This window comes from Cervus elaphus, chromosome 8 (assembly GCF_910594005.1).
Source record: "Cervus elaphus chromosome 8, mCerEla1.1, whole genome shotgun sequence".
Classification (NCBI taxonomy): domain Eukaryota; kingdom Metazoa; phylum Chordata; class Mammalia; order Artiodactyla; family Cervidae; genus Cervus; species Cervus elaphus.
Window position 1 is genome coordinate 31,475,827 of NC_057822.1, and position 27,334 is coordinate 31,503,160.

At 39.3% G+C, this 27,334-nt stretch overlaps 1 protein-coding gene and 1 non-coding gene across 2 annotated transcripts in view; one reads left to right on the top strand and one right to left on the bottom strand.

Annotated features, from left to right (window-relative positions):
- Nucleotides 1–6,729: 6,729 nt before the first annotated feature.
- Nucleotides 6,730–6,862, bottom strand: LOC122698988. Its single transcript, XR_006342487.1, has one exon. It is a non-coding gene; the product is annotated as a small nucleolar RNA SNORA70 (small nucleolar RNA).
- Nucleotides 6,863–9,967: 3,105 nt separating this feature from the next.
- The window catches only part of ABCA12 (ATP binding cassette subfamily A member 12), a 189,194-nt gene continuing 171,827 nt past the window's right edge, over nucleotides 9,968–27,334 (top strand). The window contains exons 1-2 of the mRNA XM_043910133.1: nucleotides 9,968–10,341; nucleotides 26,282–26,375. Of these exons, the coding sequence (XP_043766068.1) occupies nucleotides 10,273–10,341; nucleotides 26,282–26,375 (163 nt within the window). The 5' untranslated portion in view covers nucleotides 9,968–10,272. The remainder of the gene's footprint in view (nucleotides 10,342–26,281; nucleotides 26,376–27,334) is intronic.

A 27,334-nucleotide genomic window follows, 5' to 3' on the forward strand; every position in this document is an offset into this window, starting at 1 on the left:
TTGTTTGTGATGGGGCATTCTGTACCACTGTATCATCTTGAAGAGAGAAGTTGCCTTTTAACTTAGTTTGAAGTGAGTCTTGTTTAAACCTACTTAAAATTTGTTTTACTTCCTGATTTTGTGAATCAGATTGTTACCAGCTGCTTCTTGACTTCCGTGGTGGCTCAGACAGTAAAGAATCTGCCTGCAATGTAGGAGATGTGGGTTTGACCCCTGAGTCAGGAAGATCCCCTGGAGAAGGGAATGGCTACCCACTCCAGTATTCTTGCCTGGAGAATCCCATGGACAGAAGAGCCTGGCAGCCTATAGTCCATGTGGTCACAAAGAGTCGGACACGGCTGAGTGACTAACACTTCTTAACACAATTCTAACCACATAATCTTTGGAGTGTCTCAGTGTGGATAAAGCACCTGAAAATCCTGAATCTGATACCTTCCTCACACCTACCTGTTTCATAGCATTGACTATCACCACCTTTCATCACAGGTCGATCTTAGGTAATGAGGTATTAGCAATTAGTGCCTCATTATCATAAGCCTCTGTTGGAACCCCACCCTCCTCATAGAAGGATGATGCTGTTATTTTTGCCATGAGTTGGCTTCAGTTTCCCAACTTATTTCACATTTCCACCTAGGTTAAATGCGCACACTTGCTGTGTTTTCTCATCCATGCTTGCCTGTTGGAGAACAGGTTTTGCAAACACAGAGACTTGGGTTCAAATCACTGTCCTTACACTCATTAGCCGTGTAACCCAGAAAAGCTACTTGACCTGTGCCTCCTTATCTATACAGCAGAGGCTGTAATCTGACATCACAAGTTTATTATAAAGATTAGATCCTAGGGGTGATGGGCATCTCATAGCATCTAAATGAAAAAGTCAATGGTGAGGAAAAAATAAGTTGTCACTGATGCTATAAACAAAAACCAATTTGGAGATGAGGGACTAAAATTATGGATCTGGTTCCCATAAAAATTCCTAAACTATTTCATTTCATCATTAACTCATTTCCACATTTTTTTTTCTCCCATTCAAAACAAGTTTCAGGTCTCAACCTGAATTTGTTGTCCTGTTACCTTTTTCATCTTCTCACAGCCTCAATTTTATCCCGTCTGTTTCTTTAGAAGAGTTGCCAGGAACTTGCCATTCTACATCTTCAGTATGGCATCCTCTGATCTTCAGTGTTAAGGTCCCCCACTCTCCAAACTTTGTTGTTTACCACATCAAACCATCTCTTAGATTTAATCAGGCCAGAGTTCTCACCATTCTCCAGGGATGTAGAATTAATCTCTAACCCTTAGTTTTGATAGGGTACAGTCCTTTTCTTCAAGGGGCTGGGAGTATAGTTGAGGAGGTCAACTGACTGTGGCAAAGGCTGATTCAGGAGTTGACTCTGAACAGTGGTCTATGATAAAACAGATGAAGGGGTGATTAATTCAGCCAGGAGTGGGGGTGTGGCAGGTGGAGGGGCTGGGAAAGGCTTCAGAGAGAGACTAACAATTGAGTCAGTCTTTTAAGGAGCATGATTTTATTTTGGGCAGAGGGAGACTAGTAACCAAAAAGTAGATAGTCCTCATCCAAGGCATTACAGCAGATGGCAGGAGGGATGGCTGAGACTGGAGAGACGACACCTGATGGGGCTGGCAAGGACCAGGCTGGGAAGTTCTTTGATGCTCTACCAAGAAGCCTGAAAAGAGCAGTGTTCCTTTTTCCTGAATCCCTGGTGTAGTTATTCTTTGTGTGCTTATTTTTGGCACTAAAAGAATTTAATCCATGTGATTTGTAGGCCCCTGGAGAACCAGAAAAAACCCTGAAGCTCTCTCCACTTCTCCTTAGCTCTCCCCATGGAGTGAAATACACAGGACTGGAGGTAGTGTGACCCAGAGAGGAAAAGTACAGACACAGTCTGGGTTCCCTTTCTGCTGTTTCCATCGACCCCACTTCTAACTGGGAGAGCTTAGGCAAGTTAAAGCATCTCTGTGAATGTTACTTTCTTCCTCTGAACATGGGGATGATGCCAGTTTCTATATAATTGACCTCATATAATGATTCAATAAATGTGTCACAAATGTTTGCTACTCAGTTATTCAGTAAACATTAATTGACCACCTACTGCAGGATGAGACCTGTGCTACATTCATATTATACAGTGCTTAGTTTAATATACAAGACTTTAAGATCTAGGATTTATTATTATTATTACTGTAGATCTTTAATGTGTGTGTCTGTGTGTGTGCTCAGTCGCTGAGTCATATCCAACTCTTTGTGACCCCATGGACATAGCTCGCCAGGCTTCTCAGTCCATGGAATTTTCCAGGTAAGAATACTGGAGTGGGTTGCCATTTCCTACTCCACGGTATCTTCCTGACTCAGGGATTAAACCCATGTCTCTTGAGTCTCCTGCATTGGCAGGTGGATTGTTTACCACTGTGCCACCTGGAAAGTCCTTTAATAAATACTGTTTTAAAAAATTACTGTATTTCTGCCACATTAATATCTTACCTGTGGTTGGATCAATTTCCTCAGGCCCTGGTCCTGGAGTGTGTTATTTGACTGTTTGACAAAAATTGCCACATCCAACATTTAATAGAGCCCACCAATTACATGATTGTATAGCTTTATTAGAACTCTTACCCTAATTAGGTTTATGAGACCAACCTCAGGAGGATGACTATGCATGGGCAAATCTAATTCTTACTATGGCTTAATTTTCCAAAACTTGGGCTTCCCAGGTGGAACTAGTGGTAAAGAACCTGTCTGCTAATGCAGGAGACGTAAGAGATGCGGGTTTGATCCCTGGGTCAGGAAGGTCCCCCGGAGGAGGGCATGGTGACCCACTCTAGTATTTTTGCCTGGAGAATCCCCATGGATAGAGGAGCCTGGCAGGCTACAGTCCATAGGGCCACATAGCGTCAGACATGACTGAAGCGACATAGGATGCACACATACGGAAGGCAGCAGTCTAGAAACCTTGAAAAACTAATTTTCCACAAGCTATTCCACAATAAAGCTATATTTTTATTTTTATTGCTGGAGAAGTGAGCATCAGTACTGTGCAAGTTCTGGCAGATGTGATGACCCGTTGCTTAATAAAGGGATGCACCTTTCAGTTCCAAAGACATAGAGTCACCAACAGGTGAGACAGGGGTGGGAAGCAGATATTGTGGACCAAGAATTTAGAATCCTTCCTAAAGACAACCTGGATCTGCTGGCCTTAGGCAGATGCACTGGAAAAACCAAGTTCTGTGGCAGATTACCATAGTCCTGCCAAATGGAGTAATTTAATTTCTTAGCACAACTATAAGAATAACATCTGTAAACAACTTACTGATAAATGTGTTCTTTCATGGATTGTATTGTTCTAACTTTGTGTGTTTAGTGCTCAGTTTAGTTTTTGCTTCAGTTAAGTTCAGTTCAGTTCAGTTACATAGTCATGACCAACTCTTTGGACCCCATGGACTGCAGCACGCCAGGCTTTTCTGTCCATCACCAACTCCTGGAGTTTACTTTCAACTCATGTCCATTGAGTCAGTGATGCCATCCAGCCATCTCATCCTCTGTCATCCCCTTCTCCTCTGGCCTTCAATCTTTCCCAGCATCAGGGTCTTTTCAAATGAGTCAGCTCTTTGCATCAGGTGGCCAAAGTATTGAAGTTTCAGCTTCAGCATCAGTCCTTCCAATGAATATTTAGGATTGATCTCCTTTAGAATGGACTGGTTTGGTCTCCTTGCAGTCCAAGGGACTCTCAAGAGTCTTCTCCAACACCATAGTTCAAAAGCATCAATCCTTCAGTGCTCGGCTTTCTTTATAGCCCAACTCTCACATCCATACATGACTACGGGAAAAATAATAGCTTTGACTAGATGGACCTTTGATGGCAAAGTAATGTCTCTGCTTTTTAATATGCTGTCTAATTTGGTCTTAACCTTTCTTCCAAGGAGCAAGCGTCTTTTAATTTCATGACCGCAGTCACCATCTGCGTGATTTTGGAGCCCCCAAAAATAAAGTCTGTCACTGTTTCCATTGTTTCCCCATCTATTTACCACGAAGTGATGGGACCAGATGTCATGATCTTAGTTTTCTGAATGTTGAATTTTAAGCTAAACTTTTCATTCTCCTCTTTCCCTTTCATCAAGTTCTTTAGTTCTTCTTCGCTTTCTTCCATAAGGGTGGTGTCATCTGTATGTCTGAAGTTATTTCTCCCGGCAATCTTGATTCCAGCTTCTGCTTCATCCAGCCCAGCATTTCTCATAATGTACTCTGCATGTAAGTTAAGTAAGCAGGGTGACAATATACAGCCTTGACATATTCTATTCCTTTCCCAATTTGGAACCAGTCTTTTGTTCCATGTCCAGTTCTAACTGTTGCTTCTTGACCTGCATACAGACTTCTCAAGAGGCAGGTAAGGTGATCTAGTATCCCCATCTCTTTAAGAGTTTTCCAGAGTTTGCTGTGGTCCACATAGTCAAAGGCTTTGGCATATCAATAATGCAGAAGTAGATGTTTTTCTGGAACGCTCTTGTTTTTTCGATGATCCAATGCATGTTGACAATTTGATCTTTGCTCCTCTGCCTTTTCCAAAACCAGCTTGAACATCTGGAATTTCACTGTTAAAGTATTATTGAAGCCTGGCTTTGAGAATTTTGAGCATTACTTTGCTAGCGTGTGAGATGAGTGCAATTGTGTGGTAGTTTGAGCATTCTTTGGCATTGCCTTTCTTTGGGGTTTGAATGAAATTGACCTTTTCCAGTCCTGTGGCCACTGTTGAGTTTTCCAAATTTGCTGATATTGAGCACAGCACTTTCACAGCATCATCTTTCAGGATTTGAAATAGCTCAACTGGAATTCCATCACCTCCACTAGCACTGTTCATAGTGATGCTTCCTAAGGCCCATTTGACTTCACATTCCAGGATGTCTGGCTCTAGGTGAGTGATCACACCATCATGATTATCTGGGTTGTGAAGATCTTTTTTGTATAGTTCTTCTCTGTATTCTTTCCACCTCTTCTTAATATCTTCTGCTTCTGTTAAGTCTATACCATTTCTGTCCTTTATTGTGCCCATCTTTGCATGAAATGTTCTCTTGGTATCTCTAATTTTCTTAAAGAGATCTCTAGTCTTTCCCATTCTATTGTTTTCCTCTATTTCTTTGTACTGATCACTGAGGAAGGCTTTCTTATCTCTCCTTGCTTTTCTTTGGAACTCTGCATTCAAATGGGTATATCTTTCCTTTTCTCCTTTGCCTTTTGCTTCTCTTCTATTCATAGCTACTTACATCTCTACTATACATAGCTCTATTCATAGCTCCTTAGACAACCATTTTGCATTTTTGCATTTCTTTTCCTTGGGGATGGTCTTGAGCCCTGCCTCCTGTACAATGTTATGAATCTCCTTCCATAGTTCTTCAGGCACTCTATCAAATCTAATTCCTTGAATCTATTTCTCACTTCCACTGTATAATCATAAGGGAGTTCATTTAGGTCATACCTGAATGGTCTAGTGGTTTTCTCTACTTTCTTCAAGTTAAGTCTGAATTTGGTAATAATGAGTTCATGGTCTGTGCCACAGTCAGCTTCCAGTCTTGTTTTTTCTGACTATATAGAGCTTCTGCTTTGGCTGCAAAGAATATAATCAATCTGATTTTGGTATTGGCCATCTGGTGATGTCCATGTGTAGAGTCTTCTCTTGTGTTTTGGAAGAGGGTATTTCCTATGATCAGTGTGTTCTCTTGACAAAACTCTATTAGCCTTTGCCCTGCTTCATTCTGTACTCCAAGGCCAAATTTGCCTGTTACTCCAGGTATTTCTTGACTTCCTACTTTTGTATTCCAGTGCCCTATAATGAAAAAGACATCTTTTTTGAGTGTTAGTTCTAGAAGGTCTTGTATGTCTTCATAGAACCATTCAACTTCAGCTTCTTCAGCATTACTGGTCGGGGCATAGACTTGGATTACTATGATATTGAATGGTTTGCCTTGGAAACGTGTTCTTTCATGTATTGTATTGTTCTAACTTTTTGTATTTGCTGCTCAGTTTAGTTTTTGCTTAAAAAATGTATTTTTCATCAGCTGTGTGTCCTGGATCCAGCATATTTCTGGTTGCCAAATTTTTCTTTCTTCCCTCAGGGGAAATCTTAAAGTATCTGTCAGTAACATCCCAGTCTACAGTCAGGAGTTAGGCACAAAACTACATCTTCCTCTATGCAAAAAAAATAAAACAGAATTCACTGTCATTCATCATCTTGTACATTTTCTCCAACATTTCCTTTTGATTGGTCTAAAAGTTACTTCAAGTTCTATTTTTTTCTTTTTTGGACAGGAAGGTAGGATTTATTGGTGGGCATGATTAAGATGGGGACAGCCCCCAAACTCTCATGAGCTCAGGGTCCACCAGCTGTCCAGAGGGCCACAATTATGGATGTATTTGACCTCACAGCCATCTGGGATGAGCCGCTTTTCTGCCACCATATTTTCAAATTCATTCACATTAAACTTAGTAAATCACCACTTCTTGGAGATGTGGATCTTCTAGTGACCAGGGAAGTTGAACATGGCCCTGCAGAGGGCCTCAATCACATGCTCCTTGTTCTGCAACTAGGTGTGGATGGACATTATGACTCAGCCCATGTGGACCCTGACCACTGTGTCCTAGGGCTTTCCAAAGGCACCACGCATACCTGTCTGAAGCCCAGACCAGGGACAGCACGCCAGTCATGAATGTCCACTGGAAAGAGTTGTCTCCAAGGTCCCTTGGCAACCAGTCCTGGGAACAGGCTGTGTACACGACCACGGAGGCTGCTGTCTGCAGCCATCGCACACTGAGCCCCTATGGGGAAAAGAGCGCAGTCGGCCTAATTGGCTGCAAATTCAAGTTCTATTTTGATCAGAGGTTATGATCCCTATTTATGTAAGCTATAGCTTCCAAAAGTAATGTTAAGCAAGGCCTTTTCCTCAATGGAATTTTAAAAGATGGTTTTAAACTCAAATTTAAAATGAAATCAGAAGATTGGGATTAACATATACACACTACTATTTATAAAATAGATGATCAACAAGGACCTACTATATAGCACAGGGAACTCTACTTGATATTCTGTAATAAGCTACATGGGAAAAAAATCTGCAAAAGAATATATATATATACACACACACATATAATTGAATCACTTTGCTGTACATCTGAAACTAACACAACACTGTAAATCAACTATACTCCAATATAAAATAAAAATTAAAAAAATAAAAGGAGATTTGAAAAGCTTAAAGAAGATATAAATGCCAAGAAATAGATATTCAGAGTGGGGAAAATTTTGGAGATCTGATTGTCTATGTCATCCTACTTAAACTATTTTGAATTATGTTTTGTGAAAGATTACCCCGGTCTTCAAGGAAATGTAGGTGACGTTTGGAGCTATGGACATCGTGTGTCATCAAGTATAAAGGGATGAGTGCTGAGTGCTAAGTCACCTCAGTTCTGTCCCACTCTTTGTGACCCCATGGACTGTAGCCCGCCAGGCTCCTCTGTCCAAGGAATTCTCCAGGCAAGAATACTGGAATGGGGTGCCATACCCTCTTCCAGGGTATCTTCCCAACCCAGAGATCAAACCCACATCTCTTTATGTCTCCTGCATTGGCAGGCGAGTTCTTTACCACTCGTGATACCTGGGAAGTCCATATAAAGGAATATCTTACATATGTTAAATACCTAGTGTATCATTTTGAGATCACTTTGAAGAAATAGATCTCCTGGGAGTCAGGGATTATAACAAAATGCATTATCTTCATCAGAATATTAGAGGTAGTAGATGAAGGTATATGAACAAGGGGACATCCCGAGAGAGAATCTTGAACTGAAGTTAAAAAAACAAAACAAAACAAAACATCTCCATGACTTCACTGGAGAGGTCCTGAGCAGCTGCTGGGAAAAACCATCTTGGACTTTCTGAGCTGACCTCTCACCTGCATCAGTGGCACAGTGAGTCAGTGCTTTTTAACCTGAAATAACCTGAATGAATAAACTGATTCTGTGTCTATAACGTCTCTCTCGATATACGGAGTCATATCCCCAGATCCCACCCTGTTGCTCAGCTGAGTAATGTTTATTTGTGAACCAAACCATCAGTGAGTCGTAAACTGTGACAGATGGCAGAGAAAGAATGCAGGGAAGCGGGAGCTCAAGTCATCAGCAAAGCTGGAGAGAGCCTGATAAATTTTGGACTCAGCATCCCAGGAGTGGTGAAGGAGGGTATTTTTGCCGTGGCCCTCGGCTGTCTGAAGAGCACCTTGTCTTTAATCTTGTCCAGAAAAGAATTAAAGGGCCAAATTCTAGATATTCAAGACTGCCTGCCTCATGGAGATTGGGCTTAAAAGGGATTCACAGTAGGGAAACAGCCAGAATTGGAATGGGCATGTGCCAAAATGGCTCCAGTCAGCCCCAGGCCGGCTGCCATCAATATAGCAGAGTTGGCATGGGGACCAGGAAGCTGAATCAGCACTTGCTCTGGGTTTGAAGGGAAAATTCAAACATTGCTTTAACTTATTTCACAGAGTCTGGAGCAGCCATGGAAAGGCGTGAGGACCAAAGTGGAGTTTCACTAGTCTTGGCTCAAATATTGTCTTCCATTAAATTCAGCAGCCATTACTGAGCATTGATCATGTGTAAAATATTGTGATATAAAATAGTCTATTCTCTCAAAGCATTTACAATCTAGTGTGGGGAAAATGATTGTATAAAAATCACAATGGAGCAAAAATGCAAGTTCCTTGAAAGAAATATGAACAAAAAACCACACTGGATTCAAAGGCAGGAGAGAGGATATCCTCTGGGGTATACCTACAAAGGCTTCATGGAAGATGTCAATTTGGGGATAGTTTTGAGAGGGAGGTGCTTTGAGAGGGAGGTGTGCATCCCAGGTAGAGGAGTTAGCATAACAAGTCTGGACGGGAAGGCAAAGGTTATATTCGCATATTGTAATATATGCCAGTTTGGCAGGTGGCCAGGCACTTAATGATAGACTATTGGATTGTGAAATTGGACTATATTGGCTACAGGCAGATAGTATAGGCATTGAATATCAGAGGGAATGTATTGTCATTAAGATGTTAAAGCAAAGTTATTCCTAAAAGTTTTTATGTCAGGCTTCTGGATTATATATATACCTTAAATCACAATTAAAATTTGTGATTTATAATACAATTATATTTATGATATCATTAAGTACTTTATACTTAATTATAAAGTACCTTGAATAATTCAGGCCCGAGACCTTTTACTTTTCCCTTAATCACCAGTAAATTCCTTCTGCTGATTTAGAGATTTCAAGTGCAGTTAGAACTCACTCATTTTATCATACCCTCAGAAATATCCTGGGTCAGGCTATGTCTCCTTTGACCATGAAGTCTGAAACAACATGGCTCTCCTGTAATAGACACATGAATCCCTGGCCCCCAGATGAGGGAATCAATCTACTGTGCCATTATTGTCACCTACAGGTTGCCTTTTATTTTCTGCATTTTTTGGTAACCTATGAAGTTGTGACAGAAGCCAGCATAGTCACTTCCCCCCAGATCAAAGCATTAACTTCACTTTAAGCATTGAAACCATCTCTAGGATATCTCATGATGGGCTGAGCCTCAAAGTGTTTCAACTGAGCTCTGGCCTCATGGACGTAAAACATCTCAATGACACTCTTTTATGACAGTCACTAGTCCCAGAGTCTGTAATGCGCTCTCTGTGCCCTGCCTCTGCCAGAACGGGCACTATGTAGTGAAGAAGGTGAGAGAATGTAGGACAAGTCCTACTGGCCTGGCAAGGGTCCCACCTAATTCCTATGACGTGTCCAGAGCAGGTGACACCTTCTTGAAGGTGTGGATAGGCAGTTAATTTTATGGCGAGTAGGAGGTGTGGGCTCAGCTTTTTTTTCCAGTAGGGCATTATCTGAATGATATTCATTCTCTCTTGAGTCTGAACTTCATGCAACAGGCAGCTACTGGATGTTATTTTAAAATTAGTGAATATCACCACAAGATCCTGGCCTGGCTCATTGTTTGAGGGGAAGAGCTGGTTGAGAAGTGCTCCTTGGGCAGGATTAACCCAAGAGAAAAATCCAGCAGGAAGAGAAGATCTGTGGGTTTCTTAACCCCAGCTCCCAGGAAAGCTATGCCATGAATAGGCTTCTGACCCATTGACACACAGCAAGTTGGACGGGGAACCAATTCTTCCTTTGAGAGCTGGAGGACAAAAGAGGAATTCTCTTGTTTGTGGCATCTTGAAGGATGGCTTCCCAGTTTCATCAGCTTCGGGTTCTGGTCTGGAAAAACTGGCTGGGTGTCAAAAGGCAGCCGGTGAGTAAAACAAAGGAGTGGGGTCATGGGGGCAGTGTTCCAGACCGTTTTAAAATGTAGAGTTAATGAGAGGTAAAAAGAGAAGAGTTTTAAATCACTTTCTAAAGCAGGAATAAGATATTTAGAAATCATCTCTGCATCTGTTTTACAGCTCATGGGGCGAGTCTAAACATGCTCCCAGAGCTGCCTTTTGATTTCAGTAAATTAAAAGAATAAACCAGGACATGCCCTGGGCAAAGAAACGGATACATCTTGTTACTGGTTGAATTGGAACTTGTGCTGAATTCTAGATTTGGGGCCATATGCTTTCAGGAATTTTCTTAACAAATTGTTAAAAATGAGATGAAGAAAAGTTTCAGATGAAAGTTTTCAATAAATGGGACTGAAATGTACTTGAAAACCAAAAGTGATAGAAATGTGGGTTGATAAGAAATATGTAGGAAGAAAGTAGTTTGAGGGCTGTTGGTATAGAAAATCATCTAAGAAATTTTGAGTATTTAAAAATTATTTACTAGAAATGCCAAACAAGGGTCAATATATATGCCAAGCTTTAAGAGTGTTATTGAATCACTTTACTGCTTCAGTCTGCTTATTTTTTGAGCTCTTACATTCATGTTTGCTTTTTAAATTGTATAGCCAGCTGTGAAATCCTCACCAGATAGGGTACCAGGAGACAGAAAGGACCTGACTTTTGTGAGGTTATCGCATATTGAGAAGAATGTTAGAAAACTGGAGAAATCCAAAAGGCACTCAGTATAATTTATCCCAGCCTAAAATGAATAATATAAATATTTACAAATAATATGCCAAAGTTGTGTCTATATATCTTATCTCACTGTAGGTTTGCTTGCAGTGCCTGACGCTTTACTTAAGTGTTCTGATGTATATATTAATAGGGAGAAGTTGATTTGCCTTTGTGAATTTGGTGGGTAGGATTTAAAATCACAAGGCTTTCTGTGATTGTATGGGTGTGAGTATTGAACATAAAATTTTAAATCATTAGTATTTTTATTTCAGTTTTTAAATTGGAAACAACACAAAAGTGAAACTTTCTATAATTTTCCCATGGTAGGTTCTGTGTGAAATTTAGCGGGGAAAGAGTCTGGTGCTTGTGGTCAGAAGACAAGAATTACCTTCTTGGTTCTGTTCCTCACCAGCCACATGACTTAAATGTCATATCACAATTTCTCTGAGCACTGGTTTTCCCATTTCTAAATATGGAAATGGTGTACCATATCTACCTCCTAGGGTGGCAAGAACCAAATGTGCTGTATAAATGGTGAAACATTTGGCAAATAAATTATAGATGGATTTGGGAAAATGTCTGTGTCATATTTTACTTAAAGAAATGGTGAAAGGAAATTCAGGTGAAGGGAGTGTGGGAGAGAGGAAGAAATTGATATACAGTAAAATTCCTAAGTGATGAAAACTCAGTAGTTAAAAGTAAAAGAATAAAAAAAAAAAAAAAGTAAAAGAATAGAGAAACTGAAAACTTGTAACTATTGCTGATAAGCTGAATGCTGAAGTGGTACATTTTCCTTACAACTCCATTTTACCTAAAAATTAAAAATAAAATCTCTCAGGTAAATAAACTTTTTCATTGAGAAATTTTATCTTCAGAAGCTTTAATAAGTTCCTTCCTATTCTGTTAAGTAACTGGCATATCAATATTCTACTCTAGAGCTTTTCTCCATTTTAGTCAATTTCTGCTGGACATGGCACATTTAAAGAAGAAGGACATCAGGCATGCTAAAATGTTTTCACTATGATGACTTACATTATTCCTATGTAGCCAGAATCCTTGAAAGTCCCCAGTAATATATTTTGACTAGGGAAAGAGAATACATGAACTACTAGTTCATTTTGTGACATCAGATGATTCAGATCTTTAGTTCAGTTCACTGCAGTCACTCAGTCTTGTCCGACTCTTTGTGACTCCATGGACTGCAGCACGCCAGGCCTCCCTGTCCATCACCAATTCCTGGAGTTTATTCAAACTCATGTCCATTGAGTCGGTGGTGCCGTCCAACCATCTCATCCTCTGTCATCCCCTTCTCCTCCCGCCTTCAATCTTTCCCAGCATCAGGGTCTTTTCCAATGAGTCAGTTCTTTGCATCAGGTGGCCAAAGTATTGGAGCTTCAGCTTCAGCATCAGTCCTTCCAATGAATATTCAGGACCAATTTCCTTGAGCACCTTAAAAAAAATGTGACCTAGGACAGATAAGTCTTGGTTTGCAGAAAGTGAGATCATTAAAAGTCTAAAATTTGGGACTATACCGAAGGCCCACTTGAATCCACTATGAGCAACTAGAGGGACACATGAGACCTTTAGAAAATGGTGGTGCCAAAAGGAGAAGGAAGGACAATTCTAAGTGGAGGGCTAGAGGACAAATAAAGGTGTACTTTCTCATAGTTTTTAGGGCTTCCCTGGTGGCTCAGATGGTAAAGCATCTGCCTGCAATGCAGGAGACCCGGGTTCAATCCCTGGATTGGGAAGATCCCCTGGAGAAGGAAATGGCAACCCACTCCAGTATTCTTGCCTGGAAAATCCCATGGACAGAGGACCCTGGTAGGCTATAGTCCATGGGGTCTCAAAGAGTCAGACATGACTGAGTGACTTCACTTCACTTTCTCATAGTTTTACCTGGAGCCAATCCTCTATCTTGGTACCAGAAAGGAAGCTTAATGACAAAATAGGTGGAAGGAAATACATGGGTCAGTGTCACTTATGAAGGAAGAAAGAGAAACTCAAGAGGTTGGAAAATTAGAATTGAAAAATATTGAAGGAGATAAGAGTTTTACAAATATTAAAAGAGAAAATATAGACAAATTAAAAGACTGAATGTTAAAAGGAGGATACAACTTTGAGAGGGGATATAGTCTGTGTATAGAAACTGGACTATTGTCATCCATCAAACAGTTATTTAAAGTGCAAGTATTTTTATCTCTACTTAGCAGTTATTCTGAATATGGCACTTTAAAAATATACTCTTAGGAAAATAGAAATTAAGTTGTGTGCACTAGAGATGTATAGTCCTTGTGTGTGTGCATGCTCAGTCACGTCTGACTCTTTGCGACCCAGGGACTGTAGCCCTCCAGGCTCCTCTGTCCATTGGATTTTCCAGGCAAGAATCCTGAGGTGGATTGCCATGCCCTCCTCCAGGGGATCTTCCCAATCCAGGGATCAAACCCACGTCTCCTATGCCTTCTGCATTGCAGGTGGATTCTTTACTGCTGAGCTACCAGGGAAGCCCATGTATAGTCCTTAGTGAATGTTAAAGAAAAATGCTAGCATCACCTCCATGACATCCTCTTTCACTTTGTTTTCAAGAGAGTCTATCACAAAGCAAGGCAATGGAAAGGATAGTCTAGAGGAAGAAGTTAGGAATCTACAAATGGAGAAACTAATACAAGGAAAAAACAAGTAGAAATATGGTAAAAATGATTAAAGTTGAATGGGGATTAGTTAGGAAGCTTATTATAAAAGTATGTATTAGACTAGAAACTGAAAGAACAATTTAAAAACACTGTACAGTCTCAGAGGTGAGCTAGCTGCAAAAAAGGGAAGACAGAATCTTTAATTTTTGAGGTGACTTCCATCAAAATTATTCTTAGAGCTAATGTTTCTCTTTTGTAAAATCAAATGTCAGAATTCTGAACAATTTGGAATTGTCTAACTGCCTTGATTTTACAGGGTTCCCGAGAGCTCAAGGGAACCTGTCCAGCATCATATAGTGAACTTTAAAATGCAAAGTTAGATTTTACCAAAAATGGATCTCCTCTTTCTATTACCTCCTGCTGTTTCTCTATTGCTCCTAAGTTTAGTTTCCATTCCCAATATTCTCTAATCCCTGCTCAGAGTTCAGCCCATCAACAAAGAGATCATATTCACTAAGGGGACTTTAGATATTGCTGTTTTTTAACATTAGTGGTAATGTCAATTCTCAATTATATTGCAAAAAATGAATACTTGGAAGAGTGTGAAAAGAATACATTAGACACCAACAGAAATGTTAGGTAATAGAGAAAATCAGTTAGATGGAGTTGCTACCCTGCTGGGCTTGTAATTTAACTCTAAAAAATAATGGAAAAATGAGCATACATTCCACCGGAGATAGTTAGCAACAGGGAGGCTCACCTAATGATATGCCATTTAATGACAAGAAGCAGAGCCCTGGGACAGCAAAGAGACTGGCAGCTTGAAGACTAGGTAGTGCAAGGCAAGAATTTGTCCTTCGTTAAGAAGATGGGTTCTAAATAGGCATATCAAGAAGTGACTACAAATCTCTATAGAAGTGGAATCTAATTCCAGACCTATGAGCCGAAGAAAGAAAAGTAACCACACCTATTTATTTTCTGCTTTTGTAACTATTTAGCTGGTGGCTCACATTTTAGCTCAGTTGACGACAGACCTAGTTTTTCTATCATAGATGTTCCCACAACTTGATAAACTTTTAACATTGGATCAAATTTGACACTTCCTCCTTGCTCATTTAACTTTCTCTCACAGTGGCTAAAGAAAAAGGAAGACTTAAAAATTTTGAACAGGTTGGTTCCATGCATTAAAATAGTGTTCTGATTAAACACTTTAGAATTAAACTCAAATTCCAAATTGAATTTTAAATCATATTAAATTAATATGATCTTGCACAATTCACTCAGCTACATGGTCAAATGTTCCAATCCCTTTTATGACTTTTGGATCCATATACATTTACCCCCTTAAGCCCTTTTAATTGTTCCAAACATTTGAATCTGCTTGTTCTCTATGGTGCCTGGCACATAACAGACATGCACATTTTATTAGTTTCAGTTCAGTTCAGTCACTCAGTCGTGTCCAACTCTTTGCGACCCCGTGAACCGCAGCACGCCAGGCCTCCCTGTCCATCGCCAACTCCCAGAGTCCACCCAAACCACGTCCACTGAGTCGGTGATGCCATCCAACCATCTCATCCTCTGTTGTCCCCTTCTCCTCCTGCCCTCAATCTTTCCCAGCATCAGGGTCTTTTCCAATGAGTCAGCTCTTTGCATCAGGTGGCCAAAGTACTGGAGTTCAGTTTCAACATCAGTCCTTCCAGTGAATATTCAGGACAGATTTCCTTTAGGATGGACTGGTTGGATCTCCTTGCAGTCCAAGGGACTCTCAAGAGCCTTCTCCAACACCACAGTTCAAAAGTATCAATTCTTTGGCACTCAGCTTTCTTTATAGTCCAACGCTTACATCCATACATGACCACTGGACAAACCATAGCCTTGACTAGACAGACCTTTGTTGACAAAGTAATGTCTCTGCTTTTTAATATGCTGTCTAGGTTGGTCATAACTTTCCTTCCAAGGAGTAAGCGTCTTTTAATTTCATGGCTGCAATCACCATCTGCAGTGATTTTAGAGTCCCCCAAAATAAAGTCAGCCACTGTTTCCCCATCTATTTGCTGTGAAGTGATGGAACTGGATGCCATGATCTTAGTTTTCTGAATGTTGAGCTTTAAGCCAACTTTTTCACTCTCCTCTTTCACTTTCATCAAGTTCTTTAGTTCTTCTTCACTTTCTGTCATAAGGGTGGTGTCATCTGCATATCTGAGGTTATTAATATTTCTCCTGGCAATCTTGATTGCAGCTTGTGCTTCCTCCAGCCCAGCATTTCTCATGATGTACCCTACATATAAGTTAAATAAGCAGGGGACAATATACAGCCTTAATGTACTCCTTTTCCTATTTGGAATCAGTCTGTTGTTCCATGTCCGGTTCTAACTGTTGCTGCCTGACCTGCATACAGTTTTCTCAAGAGGCAAGTCAGGTGGTCTGGTATTCCCACTTATTAGTTTAGTCAAGCAAAAAGTAAATGAGATAAAGATGTTTTAGAAATATAGAAATAAATTAGCTTAGAGCCCAATAAAAATGTGCTGTTTTCATAAATACCATAGAAAGTTTACCAATCTTCAAATTGTATTATAATCTATAAACATGGATTTCAGAACATTGTCTTGATCCCAGTTTTAGATGGGTTTTTATGTAGATGTCAGTGTTCATTAACAGAAAGCCCAATTATCTGAGAACTCTGTGTCACTTTTTGTTTCCTTGTTTTCGGGGTGAAACTAAAGTTTATTCCAGATCTGAAGTATCAGTCTTCGGAAAATGAGCCTTGGAATCCCCTTGCTAACACCAAGTAACAGTCATCCTTGACTTTAGAGAAAATGCAAAAGAAAGGAATAGAAGAGGGAAAAAAAGATGTGTATGAAAGGTTGGGTGATTTTTACTTTCAAGTTTGTAATAAAAAAGTTATGATTCTAGGTTACAGCTTGACCTTTAAATGACTTTTAGTACTCTCACAGGCTGAACTAATAAAAGTATAGTATTGCAGTCAGAGAGCTAATAATCTGTTCTGTAGTGGTTTGGCCACAAAACTTAATGGTTAACTGTACAGGTGGTGACGTCAGGCTCCCTGGGTCCAAATATCAGCTGTAGCACTTAGTGGCTTATGGAATGAAGGCTTATTTAGTCTCTTTAAGATTCGAATTTTCCATCTGCAAGAGGGATAAGGTGATTATATTAAATCAGATAAAGTGTGTGCATGTGATGTGCTCAGCCGCTTCAGTCATGTCCCACTCTTTGCGACCCTATGGACTGTAGCCCACCAGGCTTGTCTGTCCATGGGAGTTCCCAGGTAAGAATACTGGAGTGGGTTGCCGTTCCAGATCCAGGGGATCTTCCCGACCCAGGGATCGAACCCACCTCTCCTGCCTCTCCTGCATTGGAGGCAGGTTCTTTACCCACTGAGCCACCTGGGAAGCATGTGAAGTGTTTAATGTAGCATCTTGCACAGCTAAATATTAGCTGTTATCATTTATTGTTAAGACTTTATTTATTTTGATACTAATTTTTTTTTTTTTCCTGAGTTGTGAGTTAAGTTTTCTTTGGAGCAAAATGAGGACTGGGAGGGACAACACCTCAGATGGCTCTGAGAAACTGCTCCATTGATACTAATTTTAAGAAGATCACTGACAACAAGAATTCATCCTGGGGAAAATACTTTGAAATCATATTTAATAGGGAATTACTGAAGGAACTGGCATTAGTATCCAGGAGAAAAGAGGACTTTGTCTCTAATTGAATACTTGTACAATACTTCTGTAAAGAGGGGAGGTAAACTAAGACAAAGGAGTGTTAGTCATGGGAAGGAAGACATCACCTTGACATGAGCAAAAATAAAAAGAAAGAAAGAAAGAAAGAACAGTGTGAGTTGTCCAGTAATGAGGAAGTCTCATAAAATATTGAACTTTTAGTCACTGGAAACTTTCAAGTACAGGCTGCATAAGCAGGTTGCAGAGACATATTCTCAAATTTTGGATATACCGGTCGTTCTGGGCTTAATTCTTCTCCTGGAATATTCTACCCTCTTTCCCATCTGTGGGCTTCCCTTGTGGCTCAGCTGGTAAAGAATCTGCCTGCAATGCGGGAGACCTGGCTTTGATACCTGGGTTGGGATGATCCCCTGGAGAAGGGAAAGGCTACTCACTCCAGTATTCTGGCCTGGAGAATTTCATGGACTGTATGGTCCATGGGTTTGCAAAGAGTCGGCCACGACTGAGCAACTTTCACTTTCACTTCCCATCTGTGTCTTCACCCATCTATTTCCTCTGCTTGAGGAAACACTTCTTTCTTACATTCCATCCAACACACATATCCTTTCTTCTGCCTGACCCCTTTTCATCTTTTAGCTTTTAGATTCAGCTTCTCTTCCTTTATCTTCCTTTGAGACTCTTGACTTCCTATGTCTTGGTGTTATCCATTACATTTGGTTATAATTTTTTTTCATGTTTACCATCCTTAAAAGACTGAAAATTTTAATTGTTTTATCCTCATTGTCTGGTACCAATAGGAGCTCAATAATTTTTTATTGCATTAATGAATGTATAAGCCTTATATAAATGACTACTGTGGTGTATATAAAACCATAAATTTTCTTAAGACTCTCCAAGACTATGGTTTCCTGGAGGGAAAACGAGACTCTTTATGCTAAACATTTTACTCTTATTTTCAGAGTTAAGTAAAAGAATCACCATTGAAATCTGAAAATTGTCCTGATATTCAGTATCATTTATTTCAGACATAATTAACTTCAAACCACTCTAGTGCAATGGGTACAAAGTCAAATTTCAATAAGATGAAGATAGGTAATGTGACTCTGTGAAGTGGGCAAAGAATAGTAGTAGTGTAGTGTTAGTTTGTCAATTGTGTCTGACTCTTTGCGACCTCATGGACTGTAACCCATCAGGCTCCTCTGTCCATGGGATTTTCTGGGAAAGAATACTGGAGTGGGTTGCCATGACCTTCTCCAGGGGATTTTCCAGACCCAGGGATCAAACCTGGGTCTCCTGCATTGCAGGTGGATTCTTTACTGCCTGAGCCACCAGGGAAGCCCAAGCCAAGCACAGACAATTGGAAATGATGACATTTATGATTAAGACTCCAAAATCACTGCAGATGGTGACTGTAGCAATGAAATTAAAAGATGCTTGCTCCTTGGAAGGAAAGCTATGACACATCTAAACAGTGTATTAAAAAGCAGAGACATCACTTTTCTGACAAAGATCTTTATAGTCAAAGCTATGGTTTTTCCAGTAGTCATGTATGGATGTGAGAGTTGGACCATAAAGAAGGCTGAGCACTGAAGAACTGATGCTTTTGAATCATGGTGCTGGAGAAGACCCTTGAGAGTCCCTTGGACTGCAGGGAGGTCAAACCAGTCAATCCTAAAGGAAATCAATCTTGAATATTCGTTGGAAAAACTGATGCTGAAGCTGAAACTCGAATACTTTGACCACCTGATGCGAGGAACCGACTCATTGGAAAAGACCCTGATGCTGGGCAAGATTGAAGGCAAAAGAGGGCAGCAGAGGGTGAGACGGTTGGACGGCATCACCGACTCAATGGACATGGGTTTGAGCAGACTCCGGGAGATGGTGAAGGGCGGGGAATCCTGGCGTGCTGCAGTCCTTGGGTCACAAAGAGTGGGACAGGACTTAACCTGTGAACAACAAACAACAACATGATTAAGACTAGAGAGTGAATATCTGATTCACAGGCATTTAAATAACAGGAATTTTCTCAAATTTTTAAATATATAGTAATACAGTAATTTAAAGTTTACTGTATCTTATTTTATTATTTACTTTTAATGAAAATAATAAAAATGGTGTCTACATACAGAATTAGGAGGACTAACAATAATTAAAATAAAAGGTTCTAACAAAGTAGTGGAATGTGAATGACATAAAGCTGAAATTATGTGCTTTGCCAAGGTTCTTTTAGAAAATTAGATTTGAAAGTTTTTTAAAGATTTGAAACAATAGTTCTCAGCAAATACAGAGGTAAATGTTTCTAGGTAATTCAATTGAGTTAAAAATTACTACAGATCAGCACTAAATGGAAAATTTAGAGTGAATTTACATTTGGTTTATTCAAGGAATTTATTAAGATCTAAACCTAGAATTTTGAGTGGATGACCTTACTGATTTCAAGGCCACTGAAATATGTCCTGTTATCATCATTAACTCTCCAAACCTTACCGTATGCATGCAAAAGATAGATGTCCTTGGATATAAAGCATGTTTTTGTTTTTTTTTAATCTCTTTTCTTGGTCCTTCGTCCCTTCTCTTTTGCTGTTTTTTAAAAAGTGGTTCTGGATTTTCAAAAGGAATTACTTTTATATTGATTTCAATTTTTTAAAATTTTAAAATAATTTCAAATTTAAAGTTGCTCAAATTTAAAGAACAGTACAAATATATATATTTTTTGAGAGCTCATTGAGATTGATGCCCCATTATCTCAGATAATTTTGTGTGCATACTTCACAAACAAGGACATCTTCCGGCATAAGCCAGTCATTGTCCTTCAGTTGCTCAGTTGTGTCTGACTCTTTGCAACCCCATGGACTGCTGCACACCAGGCTTCTCTGTCCATCACTATCTCCCAGAACCTGTTCAAACTCATGTCCACTGAGTCAGTGATGCCATCCAACCATCTCATCCTCTGTTACCCCCTTCTCCTGCCTTCAGTCTTTCCCAGCATCAGGGTCTTTTCCAATGAGTCAGTACTTCGCATCAGGTTGTCAAAGTATTGGAGTTTCAGCTTCAACATCAGTCCTTCCAATGAACATTCAGGACTTATTTCCTTTAGGATTGACTGGTTTGGTCTCCTTGCAGTACAAGGGACTCTCAAGAGTCTTTTCCAACACCACAGTTCAAAAGTTTCAATTCTTTGGTGCTCAGCCTTCTTTGGGCTTCCCTGGTGTCTCAGTTGGTAAAGACAATTGCCTGCAATGCGGGAGACCTGGGTTGGATCCCTGAGTTGGGAAGATCCCCTGGAGAAAGGAACAGCTACTCACTCCAGTATTCTGGCCTAGAGAATCCATGGATTGTATAGTCCATGGGGTTGCAAAGAGTCGGCCACTACTGAGCGACTTTCACATCCTTCTTTGTGGTCTAGCTCTCACATCCATACATGACTACTAGAAAAACCATACCTTTGACTGTACAAACCTTTGTTGCCAAAGTTATGTCTTTGCAATTTAATACACTGTCTAGGTTTTTCATAGCTTTTCTTCCGACGAGCAAGCTTCTTTTAATTTCATGGCTGCAGTTGCCATCTGCAGTGATTTTGGAGCCCAAGAAAATAAAGTCTGTCACTGTTTCTATTGTTTCCCCATCTATTTGCCATGAAGTGACGGGACCGGATGCCATGATCTTAGTTTCTTGAATGAGTGTTGGTGGCACATATAAGCCAGTGCCACCATTAAATTCTTAGATCCAATTCAAGCATCACCAGTTCTCCCAATCATGTCCTTTATAGAAAAAAAGACATGATTCAGATCTAGTTTTCATGTCTTTAGTTTCCTTCAGTCTGTGACTGTTCAGTAGTCTTTCCTTGATTTTCATGAGCCTAACACCTTTTGAACATCTAAGACCAGTTGTTTTGTAGAGTTTCTGTTGCTTTGTAGCTGTGCTTAGTCGCTCAGTCCTGTCCGACTCTTTGTGACCCCATGGATTGAAGCCCACCAGGCTCCTCTGGCCATGGGGATTCTCCAGGCAAGAATACTGGAGTAGGTTGCCATGCCCTCCTCCAGGAGTTCTTCCTAACCCAGCAATTGGATCCAGGTCTCTGCATTGCAGGCCAATTCTTTACCCTCTGAGCCACCAGGGAAGCCCTGTTTTGTAGAGACTTGGGTTATCTCTGGAAGGAATACCGCAGAATGATGCTCGTTCTTCATGTTACAACACATCAGGTGGTGCATGGTGTCAATTTGTCTCACTTTATGGTGACTCAGAGGGTAAAGTGTCAGCCTTCAATGTGGGAGACCCAGGTTCCATCCCTAGGTCAGGAAGATCCCCTGGAGAAGGAAATGGCAACCCACTCCAGTATTCTTGCCTGGAGAACCCCATGGACAGAGGAGCCTGGTAGGTTACAGTCCACGGGGTCGCAAAGAGTTGGACACGACTCAGCGACTTCACTTTCTATGGGGAAATACTTTGAGACCATGTACATATTTCTGTTTCTCATTAAACTTTCAATGTATCTGTTTCCATATACATTTATTCATATTTACATAAACTCATGGATTCCTAGTTTATACAGTTAGATATAGATATACTCTTTTATTATCAAATATTTTGATGTTTAATTTTGGCCAGTGGGTCAGATTTGATGTTCAAATTTGGCCACTAGTAGGTATCTGTGTTTTATTGATGTGTCTCCAACATTCTCTGAGATTCTCTGAGCAGTATGTCTCGCACCCTTCTATCTATTGATCTGCCTATCTATTTCTTTAGATTTATGTATGCATGTATGTATCTAACTATCTCTGTATCTATATACATTCTACATATATTTTATAGCTCTCTTCAGCCTGGAAAACAGTGATAGCCCAATAGCAACAAGCACACTTATCTCTCATCCTCTAGAAGAAGCTAGCCTTTCTTGAAAAAATAGGTATTCCCAGGACTGGGACAGAGAAATTATACAATGAGGCAGAAACTACTTGTGGGACTGGAAAGAAAGAAACAAGTTGTACACACATTTATAGCTATAGTTCATGAACTAGTAGTTCATAGCCTTTATATCTTTACTTCTAGCCCAACACTACAGAGTTCATTCTAGTTTCCCCCTTTTCCATGTTTATGGTTTCCCTGTTGGATAGTGAGAAGCCCAGCTCCTCTAATGGGGGATATACTTACTTTCAATGAACCTTCTATGTGAAACCAATCACCTGCTCCTTGCCCTGCACAGACACCCTCCTTAACCACCTTGGGTGCTGACACCCCAGTGCCTGGCTGCTGTATTGTGGGTGTCCTCTTCACCTGGGTAGGGACCCACTTCCCTCACTCTGTCATTGTGGTGCCCTGAGTCCTAGTGTGGACTGACCTTGCTTGCTCCACCTAAGGAATTTTGTGCACTGAATTTTTCAGAAAAAAAAGAGTGAAGAGGAAAAAATAGAAGGGAACATATCAATAGAAAATAAACTGTGGAGAGATAAAAAGAAACAAATGCCATGGTCCACTAAAAAACTGTAAATTAGTGCATATGCCATTAGATATCAAGCATGCAGGGGAGGTGGAATGCAAGTGAGGTATAGAGGCACATGGAACATGATTAAAATGTTAGCAAAAGTATGAAACTCTTAAAAACTACTTTTCCCAAAGTTTTCAAGTAGCCCTGATGTACATTTATATAAAATCAATATTTCAGCATTTATTCCAAACAAGCAAAGTTATGGCTCATTGGTTTAGTATTTAGATCCATGACATTGCATTTGCTTCTAGGTTGTTTATGATAATATTTAGAATGGTGTTGCAAGCAGTCCTGCTGCTATGAAAATTTTAAATTTGCTTATTTCTTGCTTTTGTGATTAACTTGTCAACCTTAACATTTCCAAGATCACAATGTGGAGGGCTTTGGATTTATTATCCTTCTATAGTGCTGTATGCAGAAATGTTCTCCAGACCTCTCTGACCTAAAATTCTGAGGGAAATCTTGTGATAATACATTGTTTATGGGCTTGCTGTGGATTTTACCTGTAACAGGGTGTAAATTACCTTGAACTACTCCAATACAGATTGAATTTTTTGTTTGGATTTAAATCATGTCTAAAATTAATCTCAGAGTTTACTGAAATGTACTCATGAAACCATCAAATTAGATCAACCAAAAGATAACTTAAAGATAACCCGTGACAAATGTCCCTTATTTGCATGTGAATGTACATTTGTGTTGGTGTATTTGATTTCAGTTGCTCACTGAATTCTCATGAGGTTGCTATGGAAAATGAATAGATGTTCCTAAAAGTAGCTTTGGGGCACTAAACCTACTCAGATGAATATATTTTTAAAAGAATAACTATGACTTTAAATATAAAACCAGTAAATCCACAAACATCAAATATTTTTAACCTTAATTCCTTATAGTCTACTTTTCAAATGAGTGAGTCACATAGAATAAAAATGGTACCTTGTATCTAGGATCATCAAAGAATAGACTAATTTTTGAACTTATCAGAGACTAGGCTAGAATAGTAACACATCTTATATTTTCATAGCACATATTATTCCTATACACTTCCTGTAGTACTTTCTGATTTGTTCCTTGGAGCAGTATGATTTTTTTTTTTTTAATGCTAGTTTAAGTATCAGGTGTCCAGATCCTTGTCCCCTGCTCTGCTTCCCAACTGGGTATCTAACTTTGGATTAATTACGCTAACCTTCTGTGGCCAAAGAATAAGAAAGGGAGCTGGATCAGATCAAGGCTTCTTAACCACTTCTGTGCTATGGATGTCTTGGCCAACATGGCGAAGCCTATGGTCCTTCTAAGAGTAATGTTTTTAAATCAAGAAAAAAAATTGCATTACAAATAAAACAAATTATACAGAAATTCAGTTTTTAAGTATCAAAATGCAAGTTCATGATATGATAATGTTTATATAGCATTAAATAAATAAAGGTGAACCCATGACAATTCTAATTGTAATTCTATGATGAGTATAAACAGTACTTTGAAGTATCTGTAACAGCACTAATATGATTTGAAAATATCTGTGGTTTCTATAGGTGACAAGGTCATAGGTATAGGTTCCTAGCCTACATTCGTCATTAATGGAAATACTACATTGATTTCCATTAGTGGAAATATTATTTCAGTCATAAGCTGGAGAAATTAAAAATGTAATCTTTTTTTTCTATCCAAGTTTACAAATGCCCAGAATTATGTTCAGTAGGTGAGCTCAAAGGAACTTTCCAACAAAAATATTCCAACACTAAATAGTTCTGCTAGTTCAGTGGGGTAATATGCATTTAGAATCACTCTATACCAAGAGTGGTCCATGGACCGCAGCAACAGCAACACTTACCTGAGCTTGTTAGAAAGAAATACAGTACCTCTGGCCAGCCTTAGATCTACTGACTCTGAACCTATGTGTTTACAAGATCCTTAGGAGATTTTGCCTGCATATTAATGCTTGAGAATCACTGCTAGAGCTGCGAACCTGTCTGCAAGCTTTTATGTTGTGGTTAAACTTAGTGCCTTAGGATTGACAGTGAACCTGCTCCATTTTTTAAAACTGACCTTAAACCCAAAGCCTAAGAATTTGGTGACATATCTGCCAGCAAGGAGCTCAGTGCTAATGGAGATACATGGAGATGTTCATGGAAAATTTAGGTTGAACATTACTTAAGGATTGGTAGTTGAATGGGTCTAGATTGTTTCGGAGAACTAAAGAGCCCCAGGCAGTAGATTGAGATTTGGCAGAAGCACACCATCTCTGAAAAATGGGGGAGGAATGAAAATGCATCTGACTGCATAATCAGAAACATAGTTTGACTTACAGGCAAATGTTCTGTGTGGTTTGGTTTGAGCACTCTAACTGCTTACATATCACAGTTAATGTTCTTGTGAAAAGAAAAGTGGAAGTCACTCAGTCGTGTCTGACTCTTTGTGATCCCATGGACTCTACAGTCCATGGAATTCTCCAGGCCAGAATACTGGAGTGGGTAGACTTTCCATTCTCCAGGGGATCTTCCAAACCTAGGGATCAAACTCAGGTCTCCCACATTGCAGACGGATTCTTTACCAGCTGAACCACAAGGGAAACCCAAGAATACTGGAGTGGGTAGCCTATCCCTTTTCCAGGGCATCTTCCCAACCTAGGGATCGAATTCAGGTCTCCTGCATTACAGGCGGATTCTTTACCAATTGAGCTATCTTGTGAATACATGTTTTTCACTGCTCTGGAACCAACTTTATAGGTATGTAAATATTAAGCTGATGGTGTCTTATGAACTGAATCATGTTTACATGAGGAGGAAAGCTGCTCCTGAAGTGTCTTACAGTGAAATTCTCTAACAGAAATTTTAATGTAATATACATTCATTGAGGGATTCCCTAGTGACTCAGCAATCATTCATTCATTCACTTGTTTAATAATGTTTTTTGAGTCATTATCCAATGTCACAAACTAATCTTTATACCTGAGCATAGCATGCTAATACTGGAAGTGGTAAGATATGTCTTGGTTGAAATTAGGTTGGGTTTTGTATGCCCTGTTTAGCATGTTAAGCCTTATTCAACAAACAACTGGGAAGATCTAAAAGATTTTCAAGTTAGGAATTTCCTGATCATACTTGTCTTTTAAGACCATCATTCTTGGGGTAGTTAAGAAAGGTCATTGGAAAGTGGGCTTCAGAATATCATTTTAAGATTTTAAACCTGGAAAATTCCTTTTTGCATTTATTTCAAGGTCTCTTACATTTTTAAAAATCTCATTCCTTTCTTACTAATAACATTTATAGGCAAATATCAAGCTTGTATTGGAATTTTGTAGAATAATGTACTTGTTGTCAGGTGTTTTGGTTTAGCAATATAATTAACATTTTTTTCTGTCATTACTTTGCAGCTTTGGACACTTGTCTTGATTTTATGGCCAGTTATGATTTTCATAATTTTGGCTATTACCCGGACCAAATTTCCTCCAAGACCAAAGCCTACTTGTAAGTAAATGACAATTGTTTATTTCTCTAACTTTTGGATTCTGGTTAAGATTTATTTTGCTACCACTTTAGTGCTTTATTCTAAAATTCATTTTTTGAGTAATTTTTCCAATTGGAAATATCAATATTTGTATAAATACTTAATATGCGTTTTCCTCAGTTTTTTGAGTTAAAAGAGTAAGGAGTTGAGCCTGTACTGTTTATCTAGAAAAATATAATATGTATAAGCCAGAATATATTTTAACCTTTAACTATAAAATTTTAAATCACTTATCATTTGTCACAGATAACTCATAAATATCACCATGTTGTGTGCAACACAAACAGGCAGCCATCTCAAGCTAGATCATCCTTTACTTTTGTATCATAGGAGAAGCCGTAGACTGGAATTTAATCAACTGAATGATGAAATCCAGAGCATTAATCTCATCTCTCTTCTGGGCTAATATTTGAATGGTGCATATGTATCAAAACATTTAGTTTAAAAGAAAATTGTTTTCCAATTAATGTTGGTTAGTTACATTTAATAATTACCGAGTTATAAAACTGGCACAGTGCCCAACTCAGTTCATGATTTCTTTTGGACCTTGGATGAAATGTCGAGGAGATTCAGAAAAGTTTTCAGAATTGAGCAGGATGAGCTTTTAACCCCTCAGATTGACCAAGGTTGTTCTTACTTTTGTTTTTAAACTTTGGAGTCAGTTTCTTGGAGAGGAGTAAAGTCAAGTCAGGTGTCTCATGTTTCACAAAGCAGCCATCTCCTAAAAAGCTTGTAACTAAGATTTCTGAGAAATCAAATTGCATTTCAGATTAGTTATGGTAGCTCACCAAATAAAAGAATACTGTGCTGAATTATTTGTAAAGAGAATAATGAGCTAGTGGCTTTTAAAAATAATCACAGTGCTTTTCAATCACCTGGTTTTAAGAAGTAAGATGAGAGCCACGGTGGAATCTACTTG